At 40.6% G+C, this 15,596-nt stretch overlaps 1 protein-coding gene across 2 annotated transcripts in view; it reads left to right on the top strand.

Annotated features, from left to right (window-relative positions):
- Positions 1-12,930, top strand: part of BMS1 (BMS1 ribosome biogenesis factor) — a 34,533-nt gene extending 21,603 nt beyond the window's left edge. For both annotated transcript variants that reach the window (XM_072995044.2, XM_072995046.2), the window contains exons 18-23: positions 375-433; positions 833-955; positions 4,297-4,444; positions 8,793-8,968; positions 9,679-9,840; positions 12,455-12,930. In XM_072995044.2, coding sequence (XP_072851145.2) covers positions 375-433; positions 833-955; positions 4,297-4,444; positions 8,793-8,968; positions 9,679-9,840; positions 12,455-12,685 — 899 coding nt within the window. In that variant the 3' untranslated portion in view covers positions 12,686-12,930. The remainder of the gene's footprint in view (positions 1-374; positions 434-832; positions 956-4,296; positions 4,445-8,792; positions 8,969-9,678; positions 9,841-12,454) is intronic.
- The last annotated feature ends 2,666 nt before the right edge of the window (positions 12,931-15,596 follow it).

The following is a 15,596-nucleotide window of genomic DNA, read 5'->3' as shown; positions in this document are numbered from 1 at the left end:
TAGGCAAGTTCTTTGCATATGAAATATGCCACTTGTAAACTAGATGAAGACAAACATCAAAACCAGATATGAAAATTGATCTCAGGCAGGAGTTGTTCCTTAGCCTGCACCTTAGTATCTTGAGGTCCTTGGAGGAAAGATGGAATGTAAATGTAACAAATACTGCATGAAAGAGCCTAATGCAAGAAATGTCTGCATTTGTTTACCTTGAACCGCAGATGGATGTCTGATAAATAAAGCAATATATCTCATTTTTGAAAGGAGTTATTCATAGTCGTAACAGCCTTGTTTGCTTTAAATTTTATATCTCCTGCTGTCTTCAGTGGAAGATATGCTGTATATCCATGACATCCATGGTTAATCTTATTTTTCAGGCCCTATCACACCACAAGGGACAGGATGTTTGGCAATCCAGTCAGTGAGTGGTACAACAGTAAGTATTTTTCTAGCAATTTAGGGCAGCTTTCCCCAGTTAATGCCTCTCTGTGTTTTGAACTCCAGCTCTCATGTTTCCCAGCCAACTCTAGTTGATGGGGAGAATTGAGGAACAGGTTTCTCATGTTGTGATGCTGTATTTTAGATCAAACAGAAACCATGCAAGAGACTCAATAATTCTGAAAGATTTAAAGCACAATATGAAATGAAAGCCCCTCTCTCCTCCAGGCCCATTCTAAGGCATACTTGGAAGCCAAACTCTGAAATTCCTGATAAGAAATTAGGATAAATACCCTTAAATCATTTATCATTTTCTACCATATTTTAGTTCTATAGAAGGTTACATTTTATGATATATATATAATTGTAAACTTGCCTGTACTTGGATGTGTTTCAGCCTGATTTTCGGATAGCTGCCACTGGAGTTGTACTTGACTTAGATAAGTCTATAAGAGTTGTGAAGAAATTAAAATTGACTGGTTTCCCATTCAAAATTTACAAGAATACAGCATTTATTAAGGTATGTATTTTAGCAGTAGCTATTGTATTTCCATATATATGGTGCTCAATAGTTTGTGTGTAGATTGCATTTTTAAATAAATCCCCAGATACTCCAGTCATGAGTGAAATATGAGCAATATGCCATACTGTTGAAAACCTTTGAAGCTGAGTAGAATCTGTATAAAACATTCACAGAGCAGGATTAAAACATCCATAACCACCTGCCTTGGGTGGCATTAGTTCCTCCCTTGTTTCTTTATTGAACTTATTAATTCTGCGGTTCTGGTTAAGAAGTTTCCAGAGCTCAAATTGTTTGAGCAGCTAAAGGGGAGCCTTATCAGGTGTTACAATTCTGTGGTATTCTAAAGCAGGGGTCCCCAACCCCCGATCCATGGCCCGGTGCCAGTCCGTGGCCTTGGCAGGACTGGGACGCAGACACAGATCTCCTCCCCCCCGCACCCCTTCCTCCATGCACGCCCAAGTGCATGCACAGCCTGCCCACATGCATGGGTGCCCTGCGTGCATGAGCACACCCCGCCTATCTATGCATGCGTGCAAGCACACGCACGCCACCCATGACGCAGCCTGCCTACCCACGCATGCATGAGCGTGCCCTGCACCCACCCACAAGCACAGTCTGCCCATCTGTGCATGCATGCAAGCACACCCCGCCCACCAACAAGTGCAGGGGAGAGTGGCCTGCCCCCCCATGCATGGACCGCGTTTCCCCCAACCAGTCCACAGTTCTGAACAGATTGGGGAGCACTGCTCTAAAGCACTCTGGGAAGAACAGTGGCCTTCTTTTACAAGATCATTGTTAAACAGGAGCATTCAGCTTCCAGAGGTCCAGTGACTGCATGTACACACTGTTAGACCATGGAGTGCAAAATCTTATCTACCCCATTAAAAAAAATCAGAACACACCCCCATGCATGGGGAGCAGTTTTACTAGGGCATTTGCTCACTCTGAACTGTTTTAGTGCCCAAGAGAAGCCTCCCCCCCCAAAAAAAAAACCCTCAGAAGGATTCAAAAATTACTTCCAAGTTTTGAAAAAAGCTCCTGCCCATATATAGCAGCTTACATGAAAGCAAAAATATGGCAGAGTTGTATTTACAGATCCAAAAGACATAAGGGTGTTAGGTGTGGCAAGAGAGATAAATACTTAAAGTGCTACATACTGTATATACTAAGTATTCCATGGCTAAAGGGCGCCATGGATTTTTTTCTGTGCATACAAACATTGTTCTATCAGTTGTAGTCCATCTTGCCCCTGACTGCTCAGCAGCAGCTTTGTGTAAATATTAGCAGTAAAGCCTTGTCAGGAGGCTTTGGGACTGTTTTCTTCATTGCTCTTCTTATGGTAGGGAAAGAAAACCAACAGGAATCCATCCCTATTTGACGATGTGGAGAAAGTCCAGGATTCTCTTCTGGAGTTCTCTAGTGTTAAATGTGGGATGGGGTGGTTAGAGAAATTCATGCGGCATAGATCTAACAGGAGCTCTTGCTTAGAGTCATCTGATTGAACCTCCATGTCAAGAGGAGTGAACTTTTGAACATACCTAACTGGCAAAAATCATTTTATTTGAAGAGGCCTTTAGAAATATCTTACCCCTTTGATATCCTTGTGTGCCCATGAATTGAATTGACTATTTATTTTGATTTGCCACCCAGATTTCCTTCATTTTTTGGACATCCTGGGTTTAAATGTTTATTCGTTCTCTTTAATTATGTCTTTGTGGGCGGGATTGAGTAGTTGTGTTTTAACTGTTGTTAGCCACCCAGAATAGTGCTTAGGTACTAGATGGGTGGTATATAAATGTAATGGATAAAATAAATTATAAGGGTTGTAATACCTTCTAGGTTTTCTACTTCCCTGACAGCCATTACTGTAGCGAGATGGTGGTAGTGGGGGACTGTTGCTTCCATGGTCTTGTTTGTGCAATTGCTAGAACATTTGGCAAGCTTTAGTTGTGTTCATTAAATCGGACTAGATATAGTTTCATGGACTACTGTAGCAAACTTTTCCTAGATCAAGAGTGACATCTAAGACACTAGTTTTCATGTCCTAGCCGTCCATATAATCCTTACTCTACTGAAAAAAATAGTCACAGAAATATGGACTGCGTATGAACTATCACCCTTAATACAGTGGTGCCCCGCATAGCGACAATAATCCGTTCAGGAAAAACCGTCACTATGTGGATTCGTTGCTATTCGGAACAAAAAAGCCCATAGGAATGCATTAAAACACGTTTAATGCGTTCCTATGGGCAAAAAACTCACAGTTATGCGAAAATCCTCCATACGGCCGCCATTTTCACTGCCCGGTAAGCGAGGAATGGGAGCGAAAACACTGCGAGCGGCCATTTTGGAACCTCCAATCAGATGTCTAAAAACATAGCTATGCGAAAATCGGTAAGCGAAACAGCTTACCGATCATCGCAAAGCGATGTTTTACCATTAAAAACATTGCAATGCAATCGCAAAAACAATCGCAAAAAACACATCGCTATGCGGATTCGTTGTTAAATGGGGCACCCGTTATGCGGCGTACCACTGTATTTTAGGCACAGTTTTTGTTTGCACTCATATTTCTTTGTATCACCTTGCTTAATTCATTAATCATATAGGGGCACCAGTAGATCTGCCATAACTTTGTCAGGTTGCATGTTGAATACATGGAACTTTGCTGTATTTGAAATCTGTTGGTTACTAGGAAGGATTAGTTTGAACTTAAATGGCTGTCTTAGGGGGTGGAATGTGATGGTTCCTCCTAATGGCATATACAGATAACTCCCAGTTGCTTAAGCTGTGACATTTAATTTGAACTTTCTTTGTGGGAGGTGTGTCTGTCAGCTTTGAGAGCATGCATATCTGTTCCTTTTGAGATTCAGACCTTGCCCCATGCTTTCTATTGTAATTCAAAGTCTCTTCATCCAAAGACGGACATACTTGCCAACTTTCATTCATTATGATTTTATTATAGACTTAAAGGTTAACTGTAAACAAACCATCCTTCTCTGTTTGCAATGGACTCTGATGATGAACTATTGCAGGAAAAGTTCAGAGATAAGCTAATTGTTTTATTGAAGGGTTTGCATTTTTTGTTCCTAGATGGCAGCACTACATGCTCCTTTGAAAGCCACTTTTGAAATCCCACTAGTCATGGTTTAGTAAATGTAAAGTAGTTCTTTGGATCTTGGCATTTATTTATAGTGTTAAAATTTTTTTAGAGATTTCTTAGTGACAGTGATATTTTTTAAAAAACTTCACAAATGTGCTTAGAAGGAAATTAGGAAAAATGCACACTAAATGAAAGGTATTCTATTATTGCTTTGTCTTTGTTTCACACCACATAGGGAATGTTTAACTCTGTATTAGAAGTGGCTAGGTTTGAAGGAGCAGCTATTCGTACTGTGAGTGGTATCCGAGGACAAATTAAAAAAGCCCTCCGAACGCCAGAGGGTGCCTTCAGAGCAACATTTGAAGACAAATTGCTTATGAGTGGTAAGTCAATCTTCCAGTTATCCAAAAGATCATTAATAGAAAATACTTCGTTACAAGTTTTCAATTTGAACTCTAGAAATAGCGTAAGTTGGATGTTTTCCACCATCCATTATGCCAGACAGTTCCTGAAGCCTAACCTAAGCAGTTTCTTGTAGAGATCTATTGTCATAAACTGTCCTCTTCTGGAAATCAGTTGTTACTGTATAAGGGATAAAGTTTAGATATCACTTTAATAACAAGTGGCCTCTGTGAATCACACCCTGGATGATTCACACCTGTGCAGAGCCTCACCGGAAGCAGTAAACACATTAGAATATGCCCCTCCCCACCCATATAAATATTTTGGCGCCAAGCATCCCTTTTCAGTTTCTTTCAACTGCTGCGTTGAGAGCCTCATAATTCTCCTTCTGTGAGCAAAAAAGAAAGAGAGCTTATTTTTGATTCCTTCCTGTTATCAATCTTTTTTTCTTTTAAACTATTAAATCAAACTCATCATCATCAGAGATTTTTTTCTTTCCCCTCACTCTGCCTCTGGCCACAGCACCCCCCCCCTTCAATCATTGGTTTTTCTCCTCAATTATTTTTTCCTATTCATGGCCCCTTTGGGCCCGTTTAAACACTGCATTTCTGTGATAATAAGATCCCACTTTCCAACGGACATGCTAAGTGCCTTTTCTGTTTGGGAGAACAACATCAAACTTCCTTCTGTACCCATTGCAGAAATTTTAAGCACGGAGCTCTTTGATCTCGCCTCTCGAGGCTAAAACTCCGACTTTGGGGACAGTCCTTACAACCAGTTCAAATGGCCCAACCTCCCTGTAGGGCCACTTCCTAAACCAAAGCAATGGAAAAAGCCATTACTGAATTATCGAAATAACGTCCATGAGCTACACCAGCTCATTCCGATTCTCCATCTGCATCAACTAAGACCTCAAAGACACACAGATCAAAACTCTTTATACTGAAGTCCTCGACTTCGAAAACAACTAAACTTCAGAGACCGAAATGAGCTAAACAGTCTAAGCCTACAGACATACAACCACAACAACTCTGAATCAATTTCGGTCAGATCTCCCTCAGGTGATGATAGACTTCTGTCCCATCAACCCTGATCTCAGTCTCCACCAAGGGGTTGATAGAATCGATTGACTAACGTCCTCTCCTCCCAGTCCACAACCTTCCATTCCTTCCAGCAATCCTTCAATTATTCCATCCCCTGAGGATTCCCATCCCAAATGGCTTGACACTGTGCCGTATTCGATGCCCTCGGATCACCCACTGATCCCTAACCAGAACCGTTGACGTCAACAATCTCAACAGCTCGCTTCATCGCGTGTGGTTCAAACTCATGCTCAGCATGCACACCAGGTTGCCATTTTCCTTGACCAGTGCTCTGCTTGACAAACTGCACCGACTAGTCAACCAGGTGTTTTACCCGATTCGATAATACCATCTAGTAGTCAGCCTACCTCTCGACAACCATCGGTGTTGAAGTGGCCACATCACCGAGAGGTGATTATACCTCATTTGGTATCGAAAAAACTTCAGACAGTCAAGCAGATTTCAGCCACACATGACACTTTTGCAGCCTCAGCCTCCTGATCCTTTCCTACTATAATAGATGACGGAAATCACTTTTCACGCTCGGCATCGCCAGCGTCTGTTTATTCTACTACTATGCCATCACATCAGTAACCCCCGTTTCAACATCACAGAGACATAGGCTCTGATATCAAGGATCCTTGATATCGATCCTGGTCCATGGACACACGCTCCATTCCATTGCATCAACACAGTTCCCGTCCTCTGGTAAATCCAAGTCATTGACCCTAGCACGGTTATTACACCAAGGTCAACACCGAGGTCCATCCCTACCAGTTGAGGTCCGTCGACGCTCAGCCACCATATTTTTATGTCAGCGATCCTTGACATTGACAACATTGACAAATGTCCATGGACATGCTGCCTCCATCTTTTTCAACTCATAACTGGCAATACTACGAAACTCAGCCTCTTGACACTGAAGTTGATCGATAGTCTGTGCCTCTGCCACTTGGGCACAGCTGTCCACGTTTATTCATCATCATAGAGTCGATCTCCAGCAGAAGTCTGGAGGACATGGTGTTCTAGCCTCTACCTTGGCATGACACCCTACCTCTGGGTAAAACAGCTTATTAGTTACCCAGGGTGTGATTCACAGAGGTCACGAAGAAGAATGACAGGTTACCCACCTGTAATTGTAGTTCTTCGAGTGGACCTCTGTGATTTACACATCCTGCCCGTCCTCCCCTATGTCACACCATTGTTTCTTACTGTTAAGCGCTGGTTGACACAACTGAAAGGGGACACTTGGTGCCAAGGTACTTATACAGGTGGGGAGGGGCATATTCCAATGTGTTTATTGCTACCACAGAAGTTCTAGAATCTTCCGATGAGGCTCCGCGCAGCCGCAAATCACCCAGGGTGTAAATTACAGAGGTCCACTCAAAGAATTACAGTTACAGGTGGATAACGTGTCGTTTCATGGTATGGTTTTAGAGTATGTTTCTCTTGGTAATAGAGAGCATTTAGATATTAACTGAAGTGTTTAACTTACATAGAGGGTTTCAGCTATAACAGTGGTCCCCAACCTTGGATCCCCAGATCTTGGACTGCAACTCCCAGAAATGCTGGCCAGCACAGTGAGTAGTGAAGGCTTCTGGGAGTTTTAGTCTGGGGACCCAAGGTTGAGAACCACTAGACTACAGGGATGTTGGTGCATTTATGTTTTACCTTCTTACAGTTTATGTTCATATCCCACTTTCCCCCCAGTGAGTTCAGGGGAACGTATAAGACTCCCCTCTTCACGTGTTCACAACAACTCTGTGTGATCAGTCATGCCAAAACAAAGTTTGACTTGGCCAGGGCCACTTGGCAGGTTTCATGGCTCAATGGGGGTTTCCAGTCTGGATCTCCTAATTTCCAGTCCGACATCCTATCTGACTTTAGCTTTCAAGCCCTGGTATACACATGCAGCTGGAGGAAAAGTTTAAATTGCTTTGCACCAATGTATGCCAGTGGTAATGTATGGCATAATTTTCTTGAATGCACCTTATATGAGAAGCTCAATGGAAGTAGAAAGTGGGCATAGAGGTGGGAGGACTGAGCTAAGACTTTCCTCCTTTATGCGTTAAGTTTTGTTTTTTTAAAACGCAGAGTTTTTCCCCATAAAGGAGCATTCAAAATAGCATTCTCCCAGAAACTTTTTGAGAGAGCCCAATCTGTCTTATTCTGCTACACATGTATCCCAAGTCTAGTAGGAATTTCAGTGGTATCTTGGTTTACGAATGTCTCGGTTAACATAATTTTCAGTTTACGAATGAAAATCCATTGAAAAAAATGCCTCAGTTTACGATTTTGTTTTTGCATTACGAAGCACGTTTCCCCAGTTTGCCATGTTTTAAAAGTTGATGCGTGATGTTTTAGAATTTGAAATTCGATGTTTGAAATGTTATTGCTTGATTAATTATTAAGACTTTTTAAAAACTTTTTTTCTGAACTCCGGAACAGATTAATTGGTTTTCAGTGCGTTCCTATGGGAAACTGCATTTCGGTTTATGAATTTTTCGCAATACAAAATGTCCCAGAGAATTCATTAAATTCGTAAACCGAGGTACCGCTGTATGTTTTATTCTGTCTGTGAACTGCCTTTAGTGGATGTTGCCCTGAAAGGTATAATAAAGTTACTGCAATAAAGCAAGCTTTTAATTCATTATTAATGTATTGATAATTCATTAATAAGTTATTGGATGATATTTAGATCGGTTATGCCTGTGCAACAGAAATGATGTCATTGTCAGTGGCAGATTGCTGCTGATTAAAGACTTACTTTTTCAATTTCAGGATGCATGTAACTTTGTCTCATTGTGTGCAAGCTTGAAAACATTTTTTCAGTCAGTGGGAATCTGCTGCTGACAGTGTCATTCCTGTTGAACTGTAGAGCTGCACATCTGGATTTTGATCATTTTCAGTAAATTATATCTTAAGTGTTTAAGGTGCAAGGTGTCCAGAATTTGGAAAATGACTTTTTTATATTTTTATATCTATTCAGAGCTCATCCATCATGGTCTACATTTCTTGTATATGAATTTGAGTTGGCGCACAACTTATTCCTCAAAATGGCTGCTACACACTTTAAATTTTTTTATTTCAAGTATTTCTGTGTCTATTTAACATCCTCTCAGTGTAGCTTACAATGGGAAAAAACATATGGGTGAAAAATTTAAAAATAAATCTAAAGTGTTTTTAAAACATTCATTTTATATCAAGTTAAAGGAAAACTGGTTTAACTGTTTTCTTCCCTTTTCAGATATTGTGTTCTTGCGAACTTGGTATCCTGTATCCATTCCGGCCTTCTATAATCCAGTGACTTCGTTGCTAAAGCCCGTGGGTGAAAAAGACACCTGGGCAGGAATGAGGACTACAGGCCAGTTAAGGCGCGACAGGGGGATCAGGCTAAAACAAAACAAGGATTCGCTATATAAGGTAGAGCTGTCTGTGGACTATGGGTACACTATTTCAGTGTTAAATAACTCTGAGGAAACTTAGATGCTTATTTCAAAACTGCTTCTCTGTACTGAAAGAACATCTACATGAGTCTGACTGTGTAATGGTATCTAAATGGAGAGAATTCAGTTTTGACTCAGATTGTGCCTTTTGAATGTTAAGAACCCACATGGATTGCTTGTAGTCTTGAATGATTTCTTGTTTGTATAATATTGAAGTTTATGAACTTATCTCAGCCCGCCTTGCTGGATGTTTGGCACTCTCCAGCAGGATGTGAAGAACAGGATTCAGTCTGAGCATTTCAGTTCTGAGTGCTTGTTTTTACGAGCTTTTAAATGAAGAAGAAAATCTGTTAATAAAGTCATTTTCTCGGATGCATTCTGTAGGAGCTGCTGCTTAGGTAACATGGGAAGAATTCACTTTTATATTCTTCCATGTGCTAGTACTACCCACATGTTGTGGGGAGAAGCAGGAACTCCTTCCAAATTGCAAAGATTTTGAACCTTATCGTTTTGTTTCTGGGTAGAACTATAAACGTGTCATAAGGAGAAGGCCTAAATAAATAGCTTTTTATTCCATTTATTTCAAACATTTATTATAAGGCAAAGTACAATAAATGAATAGAAAATAGCAGTCCCACAGAAAACAAAAGGAGTGTCACTGTTCAATTTACATTTTGCACTTTTTAGGTTATTATGCGGGAAAAGAAGCATTTCAATAAACTGCATATCCCCAAAGCACTTCAAAAAGCTCTGCCATTTAAGAGCAAGCCTAAGTTGCAAGAAGGAAAAGGAAAAGTCACAAAGGACAAATGGAGACCGGCTGTTATCAGGGAGCCCCATGAAAAGAAGGTACGTTTTTTTCTGATATTGTGTAGTCATTCTTTCATAGGTGTGAGAACCAGAACCAAAAGGAAGGTGTTCTTGCTTGATCATATCTTTACAGTCCATGTCATTTTTGCCCTGATTAGCTAATGTCGCATGCCAGCCTTGTAATTTGACTTGCAACACGGATTTAAACATCAAGGATGCATACCCACTATCATCTATTTAAAGTTTGCCAGTGACTTCATTGGGGTGGAGACTGCATTTCAGTTGCCTGTATATGTCTCAGTATCCTCAGTACTAAGGTCTAGTTAAAGAAACAAATTTTAATTCCTGTTTGGGGAGGGGTGTATGAAAGCAGAACCTTGTGTCTTGCTGCCTGAGCTGCCTGATCTAGTTTTTGTTTAGTGCTGTCGTCCCTTCAGCTTGTTGTGCTGGGGGACTTCAACATCTATACAGAGATGAGCTCATCAGGAGCAGCTCAGGGTGTTATGTCTACCGTGCTACCGTCGCAAGCGGTGTCTGGCTCCACTCATGTTGCAGGGCACACTCTTGACCTAGCTTTCTGTACTGGGCAATATAGTGATGATCTCGGTGTGGAGGAACTCTCAGTAGTTCTGTTGTCATAAACAGATCACTAATTCATAGGGTTTTAACTTACCATATTTTTCTGTGTGTAAGATGCCCCCCATGTATAAGACATCCTCCCACTTTTCCAACCCAGAATTAAGAAATCTAAAGGGGGCTTAGCAAGTGGAGGGAGAAAGGGAGCAAAGCGCTGTAGGATCGCTTTGATCCCTTTCCCCCTCCACTTGTTTTTGTTCTCTCCTCAGCTTACTTCTGTATATAAAACGACGATCAATTTTTAGTCTAAAGATTTTAGACAAATGTATCATCTTATACACAGAAAAATATGATAATTGGAACTCTGAGCCATAGGAGGGCCAATTAAAATGGTCCACCATGGGAGACTGATGGATCCTAAAAATTTCCAGATGGCTCTTGGGGAGTTTCTGGTTGTCTTGGCAGGTGATCCTGTCAAGGCCTTGGCTGATTTCTGGAATGCAGAAATGGGCAGGGCTGTTGACACAATCACTCCTGAGTGTCACCTCCAATGAAGTGCAGCAGCACTCATATTATCTATCTTACCCCCCATTATATGGTTGATGTACCATGGTAGGCATAACACCACCTTTATTCGTATTTTTAAACATAAAACGTAGGTGCAGGGTATTTGAAGGGTGGTATCACCTCATATGAACCTTCTCAACTTTTACGATCTTTTCTCGGTTCCACCACCCTCCCAAGCTTGTTTGGTGAGGACATGAGAGAGGGACTTCTCCAAGACTGCTTGGAGGTTTTGGAATGTGCTGCCCTGAGAAGCCAAGTTGTCCCCCTCTCTTTTGTCCTTTTGTTGTCAGTCAGGCAAAGGCCTTCCATTTCAGGCAGGCTTTCAAGCCATAATTGGGGGTCATTGGAATGCTGTATCAGTTATATTTTGAAATTTCAAATTTTTTAAAAAAAATCAAATTGTTTTTAATCTTGATTTTAATATTGTTTAATGTTTAATTTTTTAAAAAATAAAGTTTTGTATAGTATTTTAAACCTGTTAGTGTTGTAAATTTTTAATCATTGTGAGCCACCTTGGGTCCCCCATGGGCATATAAATAATATTAATCAATCAATCAATCTAGCCCTTAATTTTTGAATTAATTGCTTTTTTTTAAAGTTCTACTTTTCTGTTGCACTTGGAATTGCAAATATTGCCTAAAAACATAAGCTCCCAATTTAGTCGCAGTGAGGTTTTTTTTTTTTAAAAAAAAAAATATATATCCAAAAATCACCAGCAAAATTGATAGCTGTGACTAACTTTTTTCAGCTTCCCTGTATCTGAGGGGAAAAGGAGATAAATTTGTGATTCAATGTAGGCCTGAGGTAACTGTCAGGATAAGAGGCAAATAAATGTGCACTTGCTAGTTGTTCACAAAGTGTCTTACAGGCCTCCTTGTGTGTGAGTGTTGATCTGATACAAGGTTCAACAATGATTGTTTTTAATATATACATTAATCATGGTAGTTATTCTAGGAGGGGGAGGCACTAAAATGATCTGAACCAACAGCCTTATTTTGCAGACATATCTTGATATAGGCACAAAAGGATAACTTTTTGCTTTTGATTTGAATCTTTGTGCCACCTGTAACAGCCTAGAACACATGGCTGCTTACATTGCTCCAGCTACCCTGTTTCCCTGAAAATAAGACCAACCTGAAAATAAGCCCTAGTATGATTTTTCAGGATGCTAGTAATATAAACCCCACCCCCAAAATAAGCCCCATTTAATTGAAAGCCCGCCCTCCACCATTGTGCAGAAACCAGAAGAAGATGACATGGCTGTATTTGAATAAATGTAGATTGTTGTACATGGAAAAAAATCCTTTGAAAATAAGCCCTAATGCGTTTTTGGAGCAAAAATTAATATAAGACCCTGTCTTATTTTTGGGGAAACATGGTAGCAGGACAGTGTCTGATTTCCCTTTCGTCATTAAATTATTTGAATTTTACCTATGCTTTCCAGTTCTTTGCCACTGGCCAGGATTGTCATTATGTTGATACATGTCACACTGTTCTTTGTTGTGTTCAGATTGCAGCACTTCTCTCTGCTTTGGGTACGATACACAGCTACAAGCTGCAAAAAGCCAAGGTGAAACACCGTGAGCAGCTTAAAGAACGCCTTAAGGGGAAACAGAAAGAGGAGGAAGAGAAGCTTAAGAGGCAGAAAGAAGCAAGGAAGAAACTGTTTCGCATTATTGGACAAAGAGAGAAGAAGAGGCAAAAGTCAAGCCTGAAGGGATCCAGTGAACGAGAGAAGTGAATTTCTAGTTGTTGTCCTCAGCAAACAAAAAAGTCTTTCCGCTCTGGAGTGCCTAAGGGAGGGCAAGACCCCCCCCCCCCAGGTTCCCCAGTATGTTGTGGACAGCAGTAAACATACTTTAGAGGAAACGATGGTGGGAAGCAAACTTAACACATCAGATGTAAATAAGAGCAATTCAAAAGCAGGCATTACATGCTGCTCACTATCTGATTATTCATTAAAGTATTTTATGTTATAGTTTTGAATGGGATTCCTTTTGTTTTACTTGTTGTAACTGAGTAAGAAATACGTGGTATGTCGTGTATATGGTTTTAATGGTGAGATTTGAATAGCACAATTCACTGAAGACTTGAAGAGCAGCCCTCAGACCAATTTGAACACGTTCATAGATCATTGCCTATATACAATAAAATTCAGTGCATGGGATTTAAAGAAGCTAATGACTCTTTCTTAAAATGTGAAGACAAATATTCTTGCCAAGTAGGTAGAGTTCATTTTGTTGCCACATCTCCCCTGGGAAGGTAGGTTGCTTGATTCTTAACTGTTAAGTAGCTATTGAGTAGGCTTTCTGTTCCCACAGGCAGAAATGAGTCATGGGTATCATCTAACTGATTGGACCCATCCTATTTGGAGTTTGTTTCTAAATTACAATGTTGTGTGGTATAAGAAACATGAGTCTGCCATCAGAAAAGGCATCCTTTTAAAAACACTTAATACAGGAATGCACTCCAACACTCATCATCCTTAGCCAGCATGGGCTATCAAAAGAGCTGGTTAGTGGTAGAGCAAATGCTTTGCATGTAGAAAGTGTAACGTTTAATCTGTGGCATCTCCAGGAAAGGCTAAATAGACTCCTACCTGGAGAAATGGAGAACAATAATTACATCTTGATAAGGAGAGTAATCACTTGAAGTGTAAATTGTGGCCACTGAGCTATTACCCACTGAACTGAACTCCTACGTTCTGTTGTGTATGTTACATAAAAAGGACAAAGTTAATTACGCACTGGTGACCTCTGATCTTTATGTGCTGAAACCCATAAAGGCTCACTGATAACAGCCTTCTGAAGAAGATGGCGACAGAAGCAAAGGGTGTCCTTTTGCTTTTCGTTGTCATGAGCTTTGTGCGCAAGATTGAAGCAGGTAAGAGCTTACAAAAATTATTTGTTACAAATTTTATGTGCAAGGGTTGATACTGAGTCAGGTGCAGGTTTAATGCCCTGCATCCAGTTTTGTTGACATACGAATCAGTATATTTAAATACATGTAATATTAACCTAGTATGTAGCACCCCCATGATGATAAACTAATAACCATGACTGCCAGTTACCTAGACGGGCACACCTTTAGTGGAATTCACAAGACTTACTGTACTGCTTGAAATGATTATGAATCACTTTTCTGTAAACATTGTTCAAAGTTATTTCAATAGACCAGAGATGATCTCACATCAATGTAATTCAAAGAAATCTTGGAGGGCTTTGAAGCAAACGAAAAGGAGATAAAAGGTCAACATTTGAGGAGAGGAAGGAGATCAAAGCGGAAGCTAGGGAAAGAAGTAGGGACTGATTAAAAAACACTTGGGGACAAAGTACAGATTGATGTGAGAGAAGACGGGGAGAAGTGCTGAGAATGAGAATCTGGGAGACAAAGGGAGGGGGAGGGGAAAGAATGAAAGAAAAGGTCTTCTCTGGAGCCGGGCCAACAACATAGAGGCTTATGAATCTGCCTCCTGTAAGAAGATCACTACCAATTTCCATATAGGGGTGAAGTATTAGTACAAATAGTTTGTACTAATTAAATAAAGTACAAATAGAGAGTTTGGAGTTTGGTCAGAGTCCTGTTATGAAGTACCAGGTGCGTAAGGGAAATTGCGCTTTTCACAACTCCCTCTGGCTGTTGCACAGCTGAGCATACAACCAAGTGCATGAGCTGGGTATATCTGAGCGTGCAACAGCCCAAATGATCACACACACTAGTCAACAGAATTTTACATAAGATTCGATGTGGAAGTGGACAAGAGCATTTGATTTATACTTGGATTGTCTAGTCTGAAACGTTACGCTGTATTTGTCAGGTTTTCTGCTTGTTTTTTCTTTTCACATTTGATCTTTATTTCATTCACTCTGTCCCTCCCTCTCTCATTTATTTTATATCCCATCTTTTCTCCAATAAGTTTGACACAGCATATATGGTTCCCTGCTTTCTCATTTTGTTATTAATCTTGGGCCAGTTGCATTGAGAGAGTGCCATAAGCCCAGGATCACCCAGTGAATTTCATGGCACAAGGGGGCTGAATCTGGGTTCCCCGATTTCTTCACTTCTAGCACTCTACATCATGCTGACACGGTGCCTTAAATTGTGGATAGAAATAACTTTGTGGGGGGAAAAATAAAAAATTGAAAGTGCTTTCTAGTAAAACAAACTTTTACTTGTGTGCAATTAGACAGTGAACTGAAGCTTGACCAGGCCTTGCTCACTTTCAAAAATCATCTTCCTAAAGGAATTGCTGCTTTTTCAGAATCAGATGGCTGCTACAAAGTAAGTAGAATGGACTTCTGTGAGAAAAACAGCTGCTGTGGTTTTGAAATTCTGTGTGGGAAATTGTCAGAATTCAGGCTACTTCCCCCCCCCCCAATTCAACTCTCAGAATGCAAACGGTTGAGTGGCCACCCAACAGGGATGGTTTAGCTGTGAATATCTTCCATCAACAGCACTTGGACTGCAGAACCCCTGGGAAACTCCACAGTTTTACAGTGCTAATAAGCTGTGTAAATATGCATCACACCATCCCTCAACATCTAGCCTTGTTGCTCCAGAGGAAGAGGGAGGATATGGGGAAAGAGATCTAGTAATGAGGTATCCAGCTTTCCATTAGTTGATTAAAGCTAGTTCTGCATTTTCATGATGTT

Source organism: Pogona vitticeps, chromosome 3 (genome assembly GCF_051106095.1).
Source record: "Pogona vitticeps strain Pit_001003342236 chromosome 3, PviZW2.1, whole genome shotgun sequence".
In the NCBI taxonomy this organism is placed as follows: Eukaryota; Metazoa; Chordata; class Lepidosauria; order Squamata; family Agamidae; genus Pogona; species Pogona vitticeps.
This window is presented reverse-complemented; position numbering and strand designations above follow the sequence as displayed.